At 43.0% G+C, this 22130-nt stretch overlaps 1 protein-coding gene across 2 annotated transcripts in view; it reads right to left on the bottom strand.

The window, feature by feature from the left end:
• Nucleotides 1-1387: 1387 nt before the first annotated feature.
• Nucleotides 1388-22130, bottom strand: part of dchs1b (dachsous cadherin-related 1b) — an 87095-nt gene continuing 66352 nt past the window's right edge. For both annotated transcript variants that reach the window (XM_082549471.1, XM_082549472.1), the window contains 24 exons: nt 21444-21675; nt 21082-21318; nt 19468-20529; nt 19067-19254; nt 18748-18844; nt 18487-18644; nt 15870-16310; nt 15254-15549; nt 15047-15162; nt 12027-12266; nt 10370-10495; nt 10025-10234; nt 9272-9528; nt 8975-9181; nt 8490-8886; nt 8261-8374; nt 7922-8133; nt 7641-7792; nt 7342-7472; nt 6889-7175; nt 6238-6379; nt 5958-6129; nt 5462-5871; nt 1388-5359 (listed from right to left, as the gene is read on the bottom strand). In XM_082549471.1, the coding sequence (XP_082405597.1) occupies nt 3312-5359; nt 5462-5871; nt 5958-6129; nt 6238-6379; nt 6889-7175; nt 7342-7472; nt 7641-7792; nt 7922-8133; nt 8261-8374; nt 8490-8886; nt 8975-9181; nt 9272-9528; nt 10025-10234; nt 10370-10495; nt 12027-12266; nt 15047-15162; nt 15254-15549; nt 15870-16310; nt 18487-18644; nt 18748-18844; nt 19067-19254; nt 19468-20529; nt 21082-21318; nt 21444-21675 (7932 nt within the window). In that variant the 3' untranslated portion in view covers nt 1388-3311. The remainder of the gene's footprint in view (nt 5360-5461; nt 5872-5957; nt 6130-6237; nt 6380-6888; nt 7176-7341; nt 7473-7640; nt 7793-7921; nt 8134-8260; nt 8375-8489; nt 8887-8974; nt 9182-9271; nt 9529-10024; nt 10235-10369; nt 10496-12026; nt 12267-15046; nt 15163-15253; nt 15550-15869; nt 16311-18486; nt 18645-18747; nt 18845-19066; nt 19255-19467; nt 20530-21081; nt 21319-21443; nt 21676-22130) is intronic.

Below are 22130 nucleotides of genomic sequence, written 5' to 3' on the forward strand. Positions count from 1 at the left end.
AAGTCAAAATGAGAGAGCACCTGGGTTTTAACTACAGTGTGGGCCAAGTTTAATATGATGTTTACAGGCTTGATTCCCATTGAGTGCAGCTGCAGATTACCCAGACCCACTGGAAGGAAAACAAAGTCTTTAACAGTGTGTACTTTCTTGGAATGTAATGAGTGGAGAGAATAAGATTCATCAAAGTTCCCGTTTGCCAGAGCTTCCAAACACTTGGGATCCCTTATCTGGTAATTACAGTTTTATGTCAAAAAAACAGTCCAAATTTTCCTAAAACTTTTAGGCTTAAGCTAGTCTCATTTTTCATCCATTGAATCTTAGAAGATGAGATTAGGCAAGACTGTCTTTATAGACCATTAACTCACAGCGTGCCCAGTGTTCATTGTATACCTGTGAAGTTCTGAGGGGCCTTAAATCAATTTGGAGAGTAAATGTAAAGGAGGAAGTCAAATGGACATCAGTGATGATTCTGTGCATCTTTTAATTTTTATTTTCACGAGCTACTATTTCAGTTTTGATACTCTGAGATTTCTTGGGTTACAGGGCTTTCTTTTATCTAGTTTAAAGCATATTTAAATGCTGCATGTTGTTACGGCTACAAAAAAGTCTAACAATATTTTATGACACAACAGTACTGTACCATGGATTTCAGACTTGGCTTACGTCTTGTCCTGCACTCGGCTCCGCGTAGATTTCTCCCAGATTTTGCAGCTTGAAGAACCAGCCAAGTATGTGCCTGTCGGAGCTGGATCGTAGCCAATATCAGCTGGGGCAGATTTGTTTTGGGCCATGTGTGTCACTGTGTAGTAGCCTCTAAGTACATGTGTGGTTGTGATTATTTGAAGTTGTGTGGGGTTAGTGAAGGAGTCTTGGGAGAGCAGGCTGTACACACAGCTGTGTGTGGAGGTGAACAGGCAAGCTGGGGCAGCAAGCCCCTTTATTTTTCTGGCAAGGCCACAGTTTGGGTTATATGTTTCATTTGCAAAGCAGCCAGATGAGCTACAGTTGTCTGTTTAATATCAGAAGAATGCATTTATCTGTGTGTAATTGCCCCTGTGATATGTTCAAGTGATCATGTTGAAGTGATCATCATCACCTCTCATTTGAGGCCTTGCATTTCTCTCCTACACTCAGGAGCTTCTGTCTCTGGCTCTTTCTCTTGGGCCTTGTCATAATCCATGACTAGCTCCTTCTGTACATAACAATAACAAAGAAATGCTGCGAGGCTGTGCGTGATGACCAAATGAGGCAGAAATCCCAAGCAGCTATGCAAACATGCCTATGCATCATATGAAATAAACATTTTGCAATTATTCATTCAGATCAGTCGCTTCTCAGTTCTCCTCTCGCTGTCTTGACTCCTGAAAAAGATGAAGTACGACTCCAATTTGTCAAAAGAGATCAGTAGGAATTTATTATTTGCTTTAAAAAAAGAAATACAGCTTCTTCTTTTTTTCTTTCTGTCTTCCATTGCTCCACTGATCAGTCACTGGCAGTCATCTCAAACTGAACTCCAAACTGCGGTTCTCAAACAAAGAAATGTTTCTGAAACAGCCAAAGAGCATGTAGTGCTGGAGCTGGGCTCGTGACATGAGTAACTTTAAGCTGGACCAGTGCCAGCTTTGCATGATGGGGATCTGCACGGTTGAACACAGAACAGAGGTAGAAACCAAATCTTGAAAACATCAGGACATCCAATCACTGCAATTAAAATGATGAGTTTGATGATGAGTATATATAAAGAATGAAAAACAAAAACAACATTTTAAGATTGCTAAAACTGAGTCTGAGCAGTGGGTGTGGGTGGGGGGGCTGGTGTAAAACACCTCATCATGCTACTGACATTCTCGATGTGTAAAGTCACAGACATAAAAAACAGCACTGGTGGCTAAATCCTTGTACAATCATTAGGGCTCATGTATTCAGCCTTTTGGTTGCCACTTGTCTGGCTCGTGTGCTACATCTCTCCGGGTTTTGCCATTTGAGAATCTCATCCTGTTCATCGTTGTTTTCTTTGTACTGAGATGAACAACTTCACAGTAAAACGCATTCAGGTGAATGAGTGATGTAACTGATTTTAGGAAGCACTTTCTTTGAAAGACACAGAGGTGAACAGCAAACCGAGTTGTCCCTGAATAACAAAGGGAATCTTCTGTCACGGCGTGGCGCAAGTGCAAGTGCAAGTGCATGCCACGACAGTGCTGAACAGCTGCAAAGTGGAAATACAGACTGATCACAGATTTTTCTTCATCTGATTTATATGTGTTTGATTTAGGATGATCAACAATTTGACAAAAAAAAAATCTCAACACAGCATAAAGTGAGCTGCTGATGGTTTCCAAAGCTTGTGGTTGAAAGTCCTCTTTTCTTATTATAAATAATGCTAAAAACACAAACGCCTCCCTGTCACTCAATTCTGAACAATCACAAGTCTCTATAAACCTAGGAGACACATACAGTACACATAATGTAGCCCACATACATACAAATACACATATATTCAAATACTCAAAAACAATAACCTCTTCATGTGAAATAATGGATCTGAAATCATAAATTTATATAAAAATATAAAATAAAGGTTAAATCCAAACGAGTGTTGTCCGAAAGGTGAGAAAAATAATAATCTCAATTGTTTTTTCACTATGCAATGCATTGGCAAATCAATGAATCAGTGTCTCTGTGAACACACACCGTTTGTCTGTCCATATGATCCGACGGGTGCGTCCAGAGACCATTCTCAGAGTAGCCACTAGATGGGTTTAATACTGGAGGGTAAAAAAACAGAAGTCCACAGACACAAAGAGAGGAACGAGGTCCTTAGCTCTCTGGCCAGCCAGCGAGGTAACATGAAAACTACACATTTATCTATCTACACACTAAGGGATCTCTGACTGCAGGGCATGGTAAGTGCACATTTTCTATTTGGCTCTTAACCCCGATCAGTTCGTGGAGTCCTGCGTCACTTTGTAGTGGATGGGTGGGCTGCTGCAGTCGAGCCCATCACACATATTCCTGCAAAGCTGCCGACACAATGGCAGTACAAATATTCTACCAGGAGACAGACGCTAAGTATTTTTTGTGGGTATTGCCCACCAAATGTCACTAGCGGGGAATTTGGGAAACCTTGATTTCTTTTTGTGGAATAAGACAAATGTTTTTGAGAATGACAATAAAACTGACACCATCACCGCTTGCTTTCTTTTGATCCATGCAAAAGAACATCCAAATGCTGGTCAGTCATGCTTTGTTCAGGTTGTCCGTCTTAGAGTTTCTCCCTAAATAGTAATGTCATGTTTCAAATGTTTCAATTATATTCTCATCTCATGATCGGGACTCTGTTCCAGTGAGGGCTCCCTGGTGCTGATCATGGACGCTGAGGGCCCTTGGTTGACTCCAAATGGAGAAACAGCTGGCGATCGAGCTGCCAGAGGGGACAGAGACGGGGAGAAGCTCGGTGACATCGCTGCTGATGAAATAGATCCCTCGTGACTGATGGGGGACCTGCGGAGTGAAGCCAAGTGGGGGAATGTCCGCCCAATTACAGGGACTTTGGGAGGAACTGACATGGCTCCTGGGTGGGCCACTGATGTGATGAGAGGTGGAGGGTCAATTCTAGGTTTAGGATCCATTTTGGGCTTGGGCTGGAAGGGCTGGCGAGGGTTCTGACTTTGCTGAGCAGTTTCATCTTTCAGCCTGGCAATCTCTGTGAAGACATTTGCAAGAGGCTGGAACTGAGGGCACCAGTTGAGTAGATAATCCCAGTTATAGCTTCCACGGAGCTCCTCGTCACTGGCAACAATAGCTGTGAGGGAACCATCTACGGAAGGTTTCCCATCCTCCGGAAAGGCATAATCCTTGGGGAGGGAAATATTGAGACCACGGCCCACTCCTAGGTAACCACCTCCCTCATCCCTGTAGACCGGGAGCTGTCCAGAGAGTAAGGTCCCACTGAGGCTGCCACCTAGCTTCTTTCCTTTGAACCAAGTGCTGCCCTCCAAAGCTGCAGGCTCACAGGAAATATCAGAAAGCTGGTCAGCATCCTGCTGGATTCCAGAGTCTGGTCCTCTGGCAGAGATGTGCTCCTGCATTGATGAGGTGATGGATGCAACGCGGGGATACTCATTTATCATCCTGATCTCATCATCCTCTGCTGCTTCAGCTGATCCTCTACCACTGGAGTGAGAAGGATCCAAAGACCCTCCTCTAGTGTAGGGTCCGCCACCAGCACCACCTTGGTCACCAGCATAGCCTGGCAAGGCCTGGTGGTAGATCCTTTCTCCCCCTGGCCCAGGGCTGCAATCATCCAGTTTTTGCAAGGCAGTTCCCGAGGCAACAGTTCTGTTTCCTGTCTCCTGGCCTTTCTTTCTCCTGCGTGACTTGACCAGGAACACAACCACTGCCATGACCACAAGCAATACGATAAAACCAAGAGACACAGCAACTATGCTAATAACCAGGATGTTGACGTCAGCGGCCAGGCCAAAGTTGGTGTTTGTCACATCGATGGAGACCTGGGCTGTAGTAGTGCGAGATGTATCCAGAGGGCTGTGAGCTTGCACGTCTAAAGTCATAACTCTGGTTTCCCGTTTACTCCGACCCGACCCACTGCTGCTACTGCTGCCTGAACTGTCCAGCTTGAGAAAGACCACCCCAGTGGTTTTGTTTACATCAAAATATGGAGAGCTGGCAGTAAGAGAATAAAGAACAATACCATCCACCCCTTCATCCTCATCACTTGCCTGGACCTGGCCAATGCTTTGTCCTTTCTTGGCTCCCTCTGGAACTTCAAAGGAGAAATCAGAGGATGTGAAGAGTGGGTCATACTCATCCTCACCCGTGACAAACACCTGTACAGTCACAGTGGCTGAATGGTTGCCTGAATCCGCTGCCACTGCGACAAAACTGAAGGTGTTGACCTTCTCGAAGTCAAATGGAATTTTGCTTCTGATTTCTCCTGAGTTCTGGTCCACAGCAAAGCTTTCTTTTCCTGCCCCAGACCGTTCCAACATGTAATACTTCAGCTGGCCAAAAACCCCCGTATCGTGGTCTATCGCGTGCAGAACAGTCACCGCTGAGTTGGCTGGCTGGTTTTCTCTGATACTGGCTATCAGGACATCCACAGGGAAGAACGGATGGTTATCATTCACGTCTTTGACCTCAACAATGACTGGAGCTAGGGCGAAGTGACCCTGTCCATCTGTCGCTTGAACAATGACAACATGTGTGGGCTGGTGCTCGCGATCGAGTGCTCGCTGAAGCTTTAAGGCTCCACTCCACGGGTCCACAGTAAATAAGTTCACCTCATTCCCAGAGCTGATAGAATACTGGACTTCAGCATTAGGAGTTGAGTCAGGGTCTGTTAAAAAATACAACAACAGAGTTCAAGTATATAACTGAGAGACCAAACAAGACAGCGAGAAACATTTACAGGTGACTGGATGAAAGAAGGAACACCCACCTGTAGCAGTCAGTCGTATGATCTCAGTCCCAGCGGTAGCACCCTCAATCAGTGACACGGTGTATTCTGCTCTGGTGAATGCTGGAGGATTATCATTCACATCACCGATCGTTATCACCGCAGCAACACTAGAGCTCCTCTGCGGTACGCCGCGGTCTGACACTACCACAGTGAGGTTGTACAGTGACTTGGTTTCAAAGTCAACTCCCTCGGCCAACAGCAGAGTCCCAACCGTCTGAAAGCCCCGTCCCTCCAGGAAGCGCACGCTGCTTTCGATCTGGAATGCGTTTCCTTCATTTCCGCTGGCAATGGCAAAGTCGAAGCCGCAGTTTTCTCGAGAGAGGTCGCTGTCGAAGGCTTCAAAAGTGAGAACTGTCGACCCTGGGATCGTGTCTTCAGAAACCGTAGCCCTGCAAACCAACCAAAGAGTATTATGTGAAGACGGCTGTTCGGGTTGCACCTCAATATGTCCAAATTCTAATGAGCACAGACTGACCTGTACTCCGACTGGTGAAACACAGGAGCGTTGTCGTTGACGTCGGATATTTGAACTTGGACTGTAGTAAGAGAGGAGAGCGGGGGCAGGCCTCTGTCGCGAGCTTCAATGACGATGCTGACTGATGGGCGCTCGGGGTCAAACTCAACTCTGTGATTGATGAACAGAGTTCCTGAAATCAGAAGGAAATGAGATGAACTTACTCATTGTGCCAAAAGTGTTATTAAAAATGAGCGCAGGGAAATAAAATAGAGCAGGAAGCAGCCAAGCTTATCTTTACCATTGCTCGGGTCAATGTAGAAACCCTCCTTGGTTGACGACATCACTTTATAGGTGATCCTGCCGTTCTCGCCGGAGTCCCTGTCAGTCGCTGTTACTGTGATAACTGCACTTCCTGGTGGTGTGTGCTCAGGAAGAGTAACCTAAGAGAAAAAGAGACATTAATTCTAACATTTGGATACAGGAAACAAACACCCCAGCATTGGATCATATAAACCTATAACTCACTGTGTGGAGGGCAACAGGCACTGCCTTCACAGAGGGGAAAATACTTTTTATAATGTAGTTCCTTTATCCTGTGTGTGTTTTTCTTTATACTGAGGTCATTTCCTGAGACAGAGTAGTATATTTTTTACAGGCTCATCTCCACAATGGTCCCCAAGTTAATATTAGGCAGTTAAATTTTATCACACCCACTGTGTGCAAGTCAGAAGTGTACAAATGTGTATTCAATGTGTTTCAAGCCCACAAGTGCATTTAATGTTGTCTACTAGAAATAAACTGTTTCTGAAAATAATTCACTTTCTTTTAAGATCTTATAATTTGTGAATACCTCAGACAAAAACACATTCAAGCAACTTTCTCTTTAGGTGCCTGTTGGGATTTTTAGAAAACAACAACAAACACAATAAAAATAAAATTAACGGCATACCTGATAAAGATCATGTGTAAATGCTGGTGCATTGTCATTAATATCTTCCACCAAAATTGTAATGTTGGCCTCAGTTTGGTGCTGGCTGTCAGTGGCTCTGACAGTCAGGGTGTACCACGTCTTCTCCTCAAAGTCCAGAGGGGCAGTGAGTGACACGCCTCCACTATAGCGGTGAATCCCAAACTTGCCTAGTGCTGTTGGGTCTAGCTGTAAAGAGTAGGAGAGGGCAGGACTGGAGTCGACGTCGTTGCCCGTCACGAGAGTGATTTCAGTGCCTATCAAAGTATCTAACAGAGAAAGAAAGTGGAAATGAACTTATTAGTTGCATTCAAACACACCACATATATTGCACAGGCATGATTTGTTTGATGATGATCCTTACTGTTTGTAAATGTCAGCACTGGGTGTTAACCAGAAACTCCAACAATACCTTTTAAATTCAGCAAAACTTACTCTCTGGGATGCGGATTTCCTGGTGTATGGGAATAGTGGGACTGTTGTCATTCTGGTCAACAATAATGACCGTCAGTGTGGCTGAACCTGCGAGCCGTGGACTTCCTCTGTCAGTTGCTGTAACTACCAGCCTGTGGGTGAGAAGAGAAGGTGATAATCCAAACTGTCCTCTGTTATTACACTTTGGTGCTACATGAATAGAAATGAATTTAACTGGATTGAAAATTATGTGAATATTCCGTTTCAGACTGATCACATTTTGGTTACAAAAGCAAGAAAGTAAAAGTTGAAGTTCTTACTTAGTTTGAGTAAAGATCTCACGGTCCATGATGGCTGCTGTGGTAATGCTTCCTGTCACAGGATCAATCTTGAAGAGGCCACTCATCCTTGATGACTGGATGGAGTAGGTCACCTGACCATTTTGGCCCTGATCCACATCCTCAGCAACAACCTGGAAAGCGAGGACAGAAAGGGAAACAAAGAGGAGGAAATTTATTTGTAGCCTTTGTAGAACTCCAATAGACCAAATATCTCTGTAACTCTGTATTATTATTATTATTATTTTAACATTTATGAGCACCTGTATGATTGGCATTTCATATCCTTGTGCTTCCTTCATGTAGGCCACATAATTCTGCAGCTGGAAGCGAGGAAGGTTGTCATTGACATCCTGCAGGATCAAGTTGAAAGCCATGTAAGATGTAGAGGACACAGTTTCAGCCTTCACAACAAGACGGAGTCTTGGGGTGTCTTCAAAGTCTAGTTCATTGGAGGTCTGCACCCTTATTTCACCTGTGGAACAAACAGTAGGAAGATTTGATTAAAAAATGAAGATCACAATATCCTTATACTAATTAACCATCTTGATAACACATTGCACGAGACATACTTTAAGAAACACTTAAAGGGTGAGTGTTACCTGTCGAAGAGCTGATACTGAAGGCCTGCTTTCTGTTCCCACTGAAGAGGCTATAGCTGATACCGTTACGAGAACCATCTGGGTACTGAGCTTGAGCCTGAGCCACAGTGGTACCTGAATTTTTTCAGTGGAGCAGAGAAAAAAAATGTGTTTGTAATTGTTTTAAAAAATGATATAGGAGAATTAAAACCTGGTGCACTACTTGCTATTCCTGATAACACTGCCCAACCTTTCTCTGCATTCTCCTGTATGCTGACATCTCTAGCATTCCTCGAGAAACGAATTCCGCTGTATTCCACCTCCTTCACATAAATGATCACAACACCCTGTGTCGACTGAGCTGGGCTGCCTTGGTCCATGGCCTCCACTATCAGGGTCCTTTGTGCCTGGGTGAGGTCCGCCAGTCGCTCAGTGGCCTGTATCTCCCCAGTTAGGGAGTTGATACTGAAGCCTTTCACTGGGGTGGCGAAACGGTAAAACACAGAACCATTTGCTCCAAAGTCCTTGTCCTCTGCTTTCATCGTAGCTAAAACCCGCTGGGAACGCCTGTTGGACACTTCAATGACCAGTGGATCTTGGATGAAGAAGGGGGTGTTGTCGTTGACATCCAGGACAGTTACTGTCACCTGTAAGGAAGATATCATGTCTGAAATTAGATTTCAGATCATAAATTCAAGCCCATTAAACACCTGAAACAGCTAACCCCTCATTTACCTGAGCAGACGAGTTCCTAGGTGCAGCCGGTGAAAGGTCAACAGCAAAAACCTGGAAGCTGTATGACGCCAGTTTTTCGCGATCCAGAGGGGCTGACGTGGTGATGCGACCATTGTGCTCAACTACACTGAATGCGCCATGCGCCTCTCGACTGAGGAAATACAGAACCTTCCCATTAAGGTCTTCATCAGTATCAGTGGCTGAAACCTAGATACATACAAAAAAAAGTCAGATTATTAAAAACATTTTTTCAAGTATTTACAATTTTTGAATATATTTATTTCCATTTCATCCCACCTCAAGAACCTGTGCTCCCTCTATAGCATCCTCTGAAATTTCCACCGAGTAGCTACTTTTGCTGAAGACGGGGTTGTTGTCATTGACGTCCAGCACGTTGACCTCCACTGTGACAGTAGCACTGAGAGCAGGGCTGCCTCGGTCTGTGGCCACCACCTCCAGAGTGTACTTTGCATGCGTCTCCCTGTCGAGCCCGCGAGACGTCGACAGAGCTCCTGTGCTGGCGTGGAGTTGAAAATCTCCATCAGGGTCCCCGGCTAGAAGAAGTGGATAGAAAAAAAACAAAAAACCAACCTGAATTTAATGCTGAAAGACGGAGAGGAATGGAGACATCTGTGCCAGCTCTGCACTTAGTCCAGATTTTCTCTCTAGAGAGGTAGTAGTGCTTTTGATAAGACTATATCAGGAGCAAACATTTGGCCACTCTGTGCAGGTTTTATTTGAGATATGGGAGAAACAGGGTCTAGTAAAACACAATAGGGTAAATTAGTCCAAAATCTCCTAGTCAGGACTAAACTCTTACAATAGAGTAGGTACAATATCAGCAAAAATGGGTCCAGGAGTCAATTTTAGTAACACATTAAAATCTCTAAATTCAAACTTTATGATTTTCTGGCCTCTAAAAAAACAACAAAAATGACAAAAATGTAATGTTTCTCCCAGTAAACAGTAATTACAGCAATTGTGGGAACCTAAATCACTCTTTAAAATCTAATAAAATACTTGGATTGGACACACAATGCAGTTTCTCACCAGCAATTCTGTACTCCAGCTCTCCACCAGGACCTGAGTCAGGGTCTGTGGCCTTGAGGATGCAAAGCTCTACAGGAGCCTGGTTCTCTGGCACTTCAAGTCCATAAAACGGCTTTGCAAAGATTGGAGCGTTGTCATTCACGTCCTGCACCTCCACTCGGACTACAGTCTTGGCAAAGTTAGGAGGGAGGCCTCCATCCCTGGCATATACTGATATGAGACAGAAATAAAAGAGATGTTAGAGTGAGTAAAGCAAGTTAAAATAAACTGTTCATATGAGCTGATGTATGCTTAAACTAACACATTAATTAAAGCATTTAAATAAACTCATAAGGGATTTAATACCTGTAAGAGTGTAGTGATCCTGTAGCTCTGTGTCCAGTTCCTTTGTGGTGGTGATGGCTCCTGTCACAGGGTTGATTATAAAGCCTTCCTCTGATACTCCTCCGTATGTTATTTGTCCATTAGAACCTTCATAAAAAAAACAAGACGCAAATAGAAATAAAGGCACACAATGCACTTGGCTACATTAAATGTAATAAGGCAGTAATTTCAAAGAATTACAGCTGCAAGTGCCGGTGCCGTAAACTTATAAGGCTCTGGATGAAGATTGTGACCACACATTATCGTTAGCATCTGCATGTGATTGATTTAAAAAGATTTGGTTTCTCAAAACCATTTATGTGTGTGGTTTAGTTCTATGGTTTTGGGGGCTGATCGGCTTCCTTCTTACTCATTAAACCAGCACTGAAACTTGGAACCTTTTTTTCCTTCCATATCGTGACTTTCTTGGCATTATTCCTTTGGCCAAAAATAACAACTGTCTTCAATTTGTACAATTTGCTCATCCTGAACTAAACGAGATCTTACTTTTTAAAGACGTTTTTGTCAGAGCCATGTATTAGCAATTGGAAAATGTCTCATTTTTAGGACACATTTATTTAATTTTAAAATACAATGCAAGCTGCTGCTGCACAGGTATCAAGCTACTAGCTTACATAACACTCTGTCATATGTTAGTCACTGGGAGCCTTTGTTCCCATAGGTGGTCCCTTCAAATTCGCACCTCAAAGTTTAGAGTAGTTCATTTCAATACAAGCTCACTTAACATAAACACAGAGCACTTAACAAAAGGTATAAAGATACGATACTCATGAAATATAAAGAAGAAGAAAATGAAGAATTTCAGTGAATGTCTTTGTTTAGCAAGTTACTACTTCATGATTTAGTTTAGTGTTTTAAAACATGATGATATAATAACTCATATTTTACACAGTGTGTATATTCTGTCATTAGAAATTGGTTTGTTGTTGTTTTTGAGGTTTATATCAGTAAGGAAGCTGGATAAATACAAACTTATGGAGAAGTGTTGCGATTAAAGAAAACCAATCAGAATAGATGGAGCAATATTGGGTGAATTTTACCTTATTTTTGTAAAGTATTTCTTTCTTTTTTTTTTACTAAATGATTTCTTTTTACTTTTACTAAATAAAACAAACTTTTTGCAGCTAATGCTTATGTTGGCTTATTTTCACATTCCTACTAGTCTAGTTCACTTAAAACATTAAACAGCAGTGAGAAAAATGTCACCCATCAGTCATGTGACTGAGATAAAGTGGTCTTGTCAAGTCATGATTGGTCTATTTTAATCTCTTGCTCTCCAACTCAAGCACTTCTCCCACCTCTCAGCTCAGCAGTCATGACTGAGATTAAGCTGAGTCTCTTAAACTCTCATTCATTTGTTATAGCTTCATATGTTCAGTCCCAATTATTTAAAAGAAAATTCACTTTCATTTTAACCTCATATATCCTACTAGTGTTCACTGGCCATGTTTTTAGATGTCTAGCAAGTTGAGCGGACAAATTGAAGACATAAATTGCAGATATATTCTGCAGCAAACAGAACATATTTCTGCACATCCTCCCTGCCCTTTAAGCTCACTTCTTCTTATTGACTGCACATACTCTAAACTTAAAACTGTAATAAAACATTTAAACCAACCTTGGTCCCGGTCAGTGGCCGTTACTGTCAACACTGAGGCTCCTGGTCCTTGGTTTTCCATCACCTGTGCCTCGAACTCTGCCCGCAGGAACACTGGAGCCTCGTCATTCACGTCAATCACCTGCACGCACAGCACCTGAGAGGTGGAAAGCTGCGGTATTCCATGATCTTCTGCTACAATAGTGAGATTGAAGATTTCTTGCTCTTCACGGTCTAGGGATTTAAGGATGGAGAGAGAGCCTAGGAGGGAAAGAGAAGAATAATCAGAGAGTGCTGCATAACAGCTTTCGAAAACTTTCCCCCAAATACTCAAATTGAAACAGATACTCTAAAACAGATTTTTTTTTTGGCCTTTTTCTGTGTTCCTTGCTGTTTTTGTGTCTAAGTGTGTGTTTGGATTATTTTTGCGAACGTGCAATTTTCTGTACCTGTGATTTTCTGTATCTTTTATGCCTGAAGGACTTGTAAAAGCAAAAACCTTCACAGCTTTGCTTTATGAGATTTTCCACTGAAAGCCCAGAAAGTACAGCTACTTCATACCAGCTATTCAATTCTGGCACTTTGAACATGCATTGAAATGTGTATCTACTTATTATCACTTAACATGTATGATTACTGTAAACACTGTAAAACAGGCACACAGGTAAACACACGCTTCTGTTCGAGCTGCAATCCCAAATCAACTCATGGCCTTGCCTTAGGTCAATATGCTTTTTTTTAATGCAACACGATCATATGTTTGCATTTAAGTCTGCAAGCCATTAACCGAAATGGGTATTTTATGTAAATCATACCAGTTTACACAGCGTCTGTGATTCAGACTCTTACCTAGATGTCACAAACCAGTCATCACCCTGACGTTCAAGGCAAAGTAAGAGGCCATATGAAGTGTGTGTGTGTGTATACTTTTCGCATGAGTCTACAAGCTTAGCCGGCATGCAGAAGCCTGAGAGACGTGTGTAATTTCTAAATGTTACAGCTTGCCAAACATACATTGTGTGTAGAACTTTTTGTGAGGCTGAGGCTCTGATGTTTCTGTGAGGTCTCGCTAGCTGCCCTGTTTTAGTTAAAAGAAAACAGATGCAAACCATCTAGCGAACTATTGCATTACACACTCGAGCCTATTTTGCTTTACTGATACAGTATCGACCATATGATAAAGGCGGTGTTACCCTTTATCATCAAATGCCATATTAAATATAAGAAAATGTACATTAAAGAAAATGCAGTGCTGTAAAAAAGCCCTCATTTCTTTATATTTTGTTAGGAAAATGTGAAACAGGTGCAGCAATTTATTGAAACGTGTCGCCACACACAGAAACATATTATATAAGTAGGGCAAAAACAGTATATAAGGCAAAACAGTGTTTTGAACAGTTTTTATAACTCTAACAAACTTGAAAGTTAATATTTGGTCTGACCACCTTTATTCTTCAACATAGCCTGAATTCACTTGGGCAAGCCTTCTTATAATTTCTTCAATTAGTCTTGAATATTAGGCTTATTATTAGGCTTTAGAAAACACTAGTTTGATCAACTGAAGGGTCAGATGCAGGTCCTGTGTCAACTTTTTGTTGGATTTTTTCATATTGCTTTAAGACATGACTTTCATGTATTGTTCATATTCTATAAATAATTTTACAGGCCTGCCACATCTTTTTCACTGCACAGCATGGGAAGATATGCCAAGTTTTCAGCTAATAGCTCTTCGGGAGTCACATTGTTGTTGCAAAAATCTGATTTTATGTCTGTTAAAGTGTGTTATCTTTGGCATTTTTTGTAGATTCGACTAAAGAAATGGGGAAAAATATGTGTTATGCGACAGGCTGCTGGTAACAAAGCGCCTTAAGTTGTCTCTTATGCTTAGACAAAAAACTACTTCAATCATTCAATCTTTTGTGTGTTTGAATGATTCATAGGTCAGAGTTAAGTGTTTTAACAAAAACATTCCTTCGAAAATGCTCAGGCACAAGACTTGGACTGAAAACGAGGGGGGAAAAAGCAGCCAGTGTCCAAAGATGAACTTTGAAAGACCCTCACAAACCCTGGAGAACTATTCCTCAACGCCACTTTAAAAAGTTAGAAGAAAGTGTTGCTTCTTGGAAGCTAAATATAAACAAATCAGGGGTGGCTCAAAACTTTTGCAAAGTAAGTAAGAATATTTAATCCACAGCGCATAAATCACCCAAGTATCCATTTATCCAAGCATATTACTTAAATGATGCTCTAAATAGTCAGATATAGAACTTTATAGGCAATCAATAAAATGTAAATTGTAGTTCATAAAATAAAGTAATTGAAAATTAGAACAGCTTGCAGAGCAGATATATCACTTATAAGCAATAATAAATCTAGTGATACCCTTCACATTAGCCCAGGGGTTTGGTGCATGTCTTCACAATACATGCTAATGTGTCACTACAGCTATTAATAACCAAAAGCCTAACACCAACACGCCTGAGAAACAAACCAGAGGTGAAATCACTCCCTGTTAAGGAGCCAGACACTTGACAGTAATGGCGTAAAGACTTTCTTCCATCTGGAAGCTACATTAAGTGTCTGTGTCGTAGTTGTTAATCTCATCCCAGAAAGCGCTGAGCACGCCCACACCACCACGCTCCAACAATGAAGAGATCACATATGAAGAAAAAAAATATCAAGAGCTATCCACATCTCGAGCCCAAATAAAGATTGGTTCCCATGAACAAATCCATCAAGAAAAGGACACCAAGTATGATTCCAAAGAAATATTACACAGCAGCACTTCAGTGTCTAATTATGATCTTCTGGAAAGTTTTGTTCATCCAGGCGGCTTCCATCAATCATTAAATCCCAAAGAAAAAGGCTACAGGCTTGTCCTGCTGTGTTAGATCACTTAAAGCACAAGGAACTATGTGGTGAATTTTACTCGTTTTTTGATGGAGTGTAAATTGGATAGTCATGGAAAGTTCCCTACGTCTTGAGATATCGATTTCACATTACAGCATTTTCAAATGGTACGCCCCACCCTCAAAGCTCACCGGTGTCAGGGTTCTGGCTGAAGCGACCAGCACTGTTGCCTGCCTGAATTCTGTATGATACTCTGCCATTTTCTCCTTCGTCTGAATCTCGAGCCATGACGTACAAAATCACAAACCTGTCAACGAAGACACAAACCAAACATCATCACGGAAATGCACTTGAGGATTCCAAAGATATTTTATTACCGACACTGACGTGACACTCACCCTACAGGCTGATCCTCCATGACGCTGACTGCAGATGGAGAGCTGAAGACCGGCGCGTTGTCGTTTTCGTCTGTCACGAACACTCGGGCGGTGACCGAACTCCAGCGTCTCTGAGAGATATCCACTGCCTGGTCTGTGGCTCGCACCACGAGGTAAAGGGAGGGTGTGGACTCACGGTCTAACTTCTGCCCCAGGGTGAGGACTCCGCTTGACGGGTCAAGGATGAGGAAGTCAGGAGTTTCAGGCCAGAAGTGCTCGATGGAATAGCGCAGCTCACTGTTGGGTCCACTGCCATCCTATAAAACAAAAAGAAAGAATAGATAAATTAGACAGGAAGTGGATAGATTATTCTCCTTCTACTTTTCTTCTGCAGAAAATTTAACAACAACAACAATGATAATGAATTGATCATTAAATTAATAAAATACTTTATTAGGATAAAACGATCAATTTGAAGATGTCAGTTCTGTTAACAGATAACAGAATAACTGATATTTTAGGATTAAACAATGACAAAAAACAGTGAATACAAAGCTGAAAAGAACATGAATAACAACATAACTCAGATTAACTGTGCTTTATTGAAAGCATATTGATCCCATACACTCTTTCCTACCTGATCCACAGCTTGGAAGGTGTATATGGAAGCCCCTGGTTCGATGTTCTCGTGGATCACAATGGTAACGGGGTCTTCAGTGAACTGGGGCGCATGGTCATTGCTGTCCTGCACGTTGATATCTAGTTTCACCAGGTGGCTGCTGGGAAATGCCTGAGAGAAGTCCGACACCTCGATGTGCAGGGTGTATCTTGAGCCCTTCTCATAGTCCAGCTCCCGGACCACGTACACATCGCCCTTTAAGTGGTCCACCATAAAGGTCCCATCGCGATCTGTCCCTCCCACGACCAGGTAGGTCACCTGGCCTTCCAATAGAGCAGATTCATGCTGATCAGGTGGACGGACTGAACCAATGACAGAACCTGGAGCTGCCCCTTCGACTGTGTTCAGGGACATAGAGAGAACGTTGGGCTTGGGGCTGGACCTGGAAGAGCTGAGAACCTAAAGAAAAGGAAACTAGTGTCAAACAAACCAATTTCCTGAGTATTTGTGGTAAAGTCTTTCCAATAATAATTGTAATTTAAATTGCAGTGTAATTCATCCTTGGATCTGTCCCAAAACAGACTGAAACAACACTTCTCGGTAACAAAAAGGAGGAAAGCGGCAAGAAGCTGTATACGTGTGTTAAAGGATCTGATTTCCTCTGATATTCTGCAGACAATGCATCTATATGGCTCTCACCCCAACCCATCCCTAAACATAGCCTTGGGCTGTAGTCTGTTTCTGTTTTGTTGTTAATGCTATAATAACCTTCACAGGCACTCTCACTGTGCATGAAGGCATTACGTGTAATCCTTCCAGTAAATATCTTGACACTGCCGCATTCTGGCTTCAACTTGAGAGTCAGGCTTTGTGACCTGTGACAAAATAATGAAGGGTGTGATAGTAGGGAAAACTGTAAGTGTTCCAGTTCAAATAATTCAGAGCAATAAGCAACCTCCACATATGCTACAGGCTGCTCCAATGGGAAACAAATATGAGCCAGAGGGCCTTTGACACTTTGAACCACCTCAGGGTTCAACACTGCTCTGGGACGGATCAAAGAGCTCTGAGGAAATATAAGCAGATTTTCTGGTTTCATCATCATGAAATACACACACGGACACACACACTCCTTTGTCCTCAATACCTATAGCGATTAGTGGAGGTTTTTTTCCTCCATTAATTGGATTCAAACTAAAACTAAAAGAGGAGGGACATGATGTGGTTAAGTCTGACCACTTTTTGCACGTATTTGCAGGTGAAATGCGCTACTATCCACACGTTATCAAGGCCCATTTGTTACTACCTCACCCCCACTCACTCACAACTTGACCCATGAGACCTTTAATAACAACCTTTTAACTCTTACTCGTAAGAGTTCAATTCTTGGGGACTTTCCATCAGTTTTTAGAACTGAAAAAGCCTCTATCCTCTATCCTTGAAGCCTCCAGTTGCTATAACTCAAGTGCCTATAGGACTACATCACTACTTTTGATCACTTTTTATTAAAAAAAAAAAAAAAAAACAGCAGTAGAAGCAGAAGTATGTTGCAGCTTTTCCTCCGTGCTTGATTGTAGTGCCGACACAAACAATAACTGATTGCACTGAAATTCTGGGCTCAAGCTCCAAATGGATGACTACAGCTGGTGAAAGTCTGTTTTTTAAGTAATTTGCTTAAATGCACTTCCTCAGATCACATAATTTAATGAGCTGGCAGCACTAACAAATGTGCTGCACTGCACTACTTATACTTTTTCGCCTCATTTGCCTTTTCTCTGTACAGGCTAACTATCATGTGTACTGTAGTACATGTGGTGTACAACGGTATCCGTGTGTCTGATTTTACGCGCAGCTAAGGGAAATGTTATCTCAAAATCATTAACTGGAAACGTTACCTCATGCAAGTGTTTGAACGTGTCATTACAGCGAGCGTGTCTCTGTGCGTGCATGTATCACTGCTTGCTACTGTACTGCAGTGTATTCCCTTTCTCTCTGTGTGATTTGATGCAGCTGGCTTTCATCAGATCTCATCTGGGAGCATTTGATTCCAAGGTGCCTGTTTCCCCTCTGTCTAATCTCAGAGCCGCACAAGCAGTGCACAGGCGAAATCTAAGGCAAGGACTCCCATCGTAATTAGCATCCTTTTCCTTTCTGAAACCACATCGCACAAAAACACTGAGCTCCTAAGCTTTTTTTTTCCCTGCAGTTGAATTCCTGATATTGTATGTTGATATGGAGGACTGACCCTCCTCCAGAAAGTTCACAGTATTAGCTCAGTCTTTCGCACCATGGGTTCTAGTTACCCCTCTAACCTTTGGATCAGGAAACACCCACTAGATTGGATAGAGCTCTTTGTTTATAAAGGCACAGGTTCAGTTTCTCTCTTTCTCATATTTACCTCTTTTCCAAATTCCTTTGACAGTCAAACTGCTCACTGTTGTCCTCAGATTGAGGAAATTACAGCTTGTGTTACAAAAAGAAACGCAGAAGGACTGAGGTGAAGCACAGATGTTTAGGTTCGCTCACCAGACTTTGTGTCCAATCAGGAGACGTCACAGAATATTTTGGAAATTCAGTGCATATGAAGATGTTTGGCAGCTGGATGAGGATATGAAAATGTGCAGATTGTGTTTACTTGTATTCGTAGCTGGCAGGTGGAGCTGAGTGTCGGTGCGCCGTGGTCGGCAGCAGTCACAGTGAAGGCGTACTCGGCTCGCTCTGTCAATCTCAGAGGGGAAGCGCTTCTAAGCTCACCGGTGGTTGGATTGATGGAGAAACGCTCTGCTCTGGAGCCTGAAGTAAATGAAACAAACATTAACGATGTATGTTATGTGGATGCCGTGGCATGTGGAAAAATCTGTAAATTTGTGGCTATAAGATGAATTATGAGGCTCACCTGATAATGAGTAATAGATGGTGCCATTCTCTCCCTCGTCTGGATCTTTAGCTGCCAGCGTCCCTATGACTGTTCCTGATGGAAGCCCCTCAGTCACCTGCAAAGAAGTATTGTTACTCACCGGGAATGAACGCAACTGCAGATCCATTAAATCCTCACTTTTAGGGCAAGTTGCTACGATACCACCTCTCTGTGGGTTTATGTCACACCCCACTAATAAAACCCCAGCATGCATAAAAGAAAATTAGATTCATTGATAGATAAAATTTATCCCCCAAAGCTGCTTGCTGATATAACTAATCTCCCCCTCCCTTCTCACCTGAAGCACCAGCTCCCTGTCAGGTCTGGCATGAATGAAACTGGGGGCGTGGTCATTTTCATCCAGCACAGTGATATGTGCAGTCCCTGTTGCACTGCGAGGGGGCGTACCCCCGTCCTGTACAACCACAATAACCTGATAGCTGGACTGCTGCTCTCTGTCCAGTGCAAGGCGGGTGCTAATCTCACCTAAAGCAAAAAAAAGGACACGAGGGAAGCCGTTGAGTAATTACCGTGTTAATTTAATTTAATTGAGAAAGAGCAAATCATCAACTCCACAGGGGAAATTATGCTGGTATTATCACTGCTTATGAAGTAACTACATTTCATGCTGTGCAGCACAGTTAAAAAAAAGTGTACTATTATCCCTATTTGTGTTATGGTTACGGTGTTTATTGTTACCTGTTTGCGAGTTTATCTGAAAATGCCTGTCTGTGTGCAGCAGCCTGTAGGTGAGTCGAGCATTTAGTCCTGCGTCTCTGTCCGTTGCAGAAACCCTGCCGAAGCCCGTTCCCGCGTGCAGGTTTTCTCTGACAGCCAGAAACACCCTCTCCTGGCTCAGTCGAGGGGAGTTGTCATTTTCATCCGTCACTGTTACCCGGACGGTCGCGCTGCCGGTTCTTCCTGCACCTCCTGGGCCCGAGGTGGCAAGAACAGTCAACAGGAACATGTCTTTGACTTCTCGGTCTAAAGAGCTCCGAACAAACAGCCAACCGCTATCTGCCATGATGCCAAAACCTGCGGCATCACCATCAGGTCTGAGGCGGTAGGAAATAGAGGAGGAAGATGATGATGAGGAGGAGCTTCCACCATTTCCAGAAGCTTCTCTGTTAAGTGCACGGACCTGAAGGAAACGCGTGTTTAGAGGGGTGTTTTCACGTAGCTCCACGCGGTACGTAAGGGTATCAAAGTTTGGGCCTTGTGCGTCTTGTGCTTGGATGTGGACCACAAGGGTGAAGGTGGAGCTAAGTTGAGGGGCTCCACCATCCTTGGCAACCACCTGAAGGTCATAGCGAGGGACACTTTCATATGATAAACTCCCAATTAGACGTACCTCCCCACTGCCCCTGTCGACGCCAAATGTCCTCTGGCCACTGCTGCCTGCAGCCCCAGCAGAGACTAGATCGAAGCTGAGCTGACCGTTATGGCCGGAGTCTTTGTCGGTGGCCTGAATACGGTAGATAATCGTCCCCATTTTGGTGATCTCGGGTAAAAGAAGGGACTCTGATGAGGATGGCAGGAAGGTAGGGGCATTGTCGTTGATGTCTGCAATGGTTATGTGTACCCGGCTGATTCCATATGCCGGAGGAGAGCCAAATCGTGCCTGGATCTCCAGGTCAAGACTGGAGCAGGTCTCGTGGTCCAGAGGAAGGGCTGTGCGAATGGTACCAGAGGCGCTGTCCACTGTAAAGTAGCCATGAGGGTCTCCAGATGAAATAGAGTAGAAAATATCCTTAGAGCCACCTGATGGAAGACAGAAGATGTAAGGAAATAGTGAGAAATTATGCCACATGGGATTTTCAAATGAAAATACAATAAAACAGAAAACAACTGAGGTTGAAATATTAAGTGTTTACTAAGAAATAATAATATGAAGACCAAGAATCAGATTCACTGAGAGCCTTGTATACCACCACAGCCATCTGTCAACTACACCACTGATTATTCTGACTCAAAATTACATCCCAATTAAAATCCATCATTAACCGTGAGAGAAAATAGGAGTGCGAGTAGAAAATAATCGCCAGTAAATTGTGCACCGTGAGGCGGATGTGATTTCTTAATGGAGTGTATACAATTGTTGCTTGGTTATTTCTACAACTACTCGAGAGATAAGGCATCATGCTGCAGCCCATTAGTGCATTTTTGTCCTGGTACTTGTCAGGAAGATGAAAATGGGCAAGCCGCACAGAACTGCTTCTCACTAGGGAAGTATGCAAGTGTTAAAAGCAAGCCTGAAATAACCAAAGCAGACCCAGGAATCCAATAAAGCATGTGAGCGTACAAGGGCCTCACCTGTCTTAGCAGAAGCACGAACCACTCCCACTGCCGTCCCCCTGAGAACATCCTCCGACACGGTAAAGAAGTACTGTGCCTGTTCAAACACCGGAGACGCCACTGAGCCCCCGACGACGCTCACGTTCACTCTGGCATTTACCGGTGCTGTAAGACCGCCCCCATCCTCAGCCGATATGACCATGGAGATTACCGTGTTGGCTTTGCCATGGAGTGAGCGGGAGAGAGAGATCACACCTGCAAAAAATAGATACATACAGACAACAAGTTCATTTTTATGTGAGTCATTTTCACATGTCTTGGTTACGGTCGTAACATACATGATTGTGCTGCACATGCAATAATAATAAAACACTACACACCTGTGTCCTTATTAAGGGTAAAGAAACTAGATCCTCCTCCAGGTACAGTGCGGTAGGTTACTCTTCCGTTTTCTCCGACATCAGGGTCATTGGCTGTTACCTTGACGACAGACGTTCCTGGAGCACTATGGGTACTGAGACTGACCGTGTACAGGACTGGATAGAAGATGGGCCGGTTATCATTGATGTCCACCACCGTGACCCTCACACGGGCTACTGAACTTAGACCACCCTGTAAAGGAAATGTTAAAAAATGGTTTGGTCTACTTTATTTGACTACAGAAAACCCTAAAGTATCAGCAAGCTAAGCCACCTTACATGAGGAGGCACAAAGAAGAAAAGGACAGTGCTAGACTGGATCAGCAGGAGGAATACTGTATTGTGCTGTGTAATCTGCTTTTTTAACCTGCTTTGCTGCTATCAACAGCCCAACAGCTCTAAAAGTTTCTGAAAGTTATTTACTGTAGGTTATCAGGATTATCCACACATCAGTTGGTGACATCACAGAAGCTACATCCATGTTTTATGTGCTGTCTTTAGCAGAAACCACAACTCGAATGATATATCAGAGCTCTGCTGACTTGACTATTGACCCATAACTGGATGCTAAACCATAAGAAGTGCTAGTTAAGTTAAACCAACGTCTCCCTCCCTTCTAGCACAATGTAACAAGGAAAACAGCATTCA

The sequence above is a fragment of the Aulonocara stuartgranti genome (assembly GCF_965226115.1).
Source record: "Aulonocara stuartgranti genome assembly, chromosome: 10".
Taxonomy (NCBI): Eukaryota; Metazoa; Chordata; class Actinopteri; order Cichliformes; family Cichlidae; genus Aulonocara; species Aulonocara stuartgranti.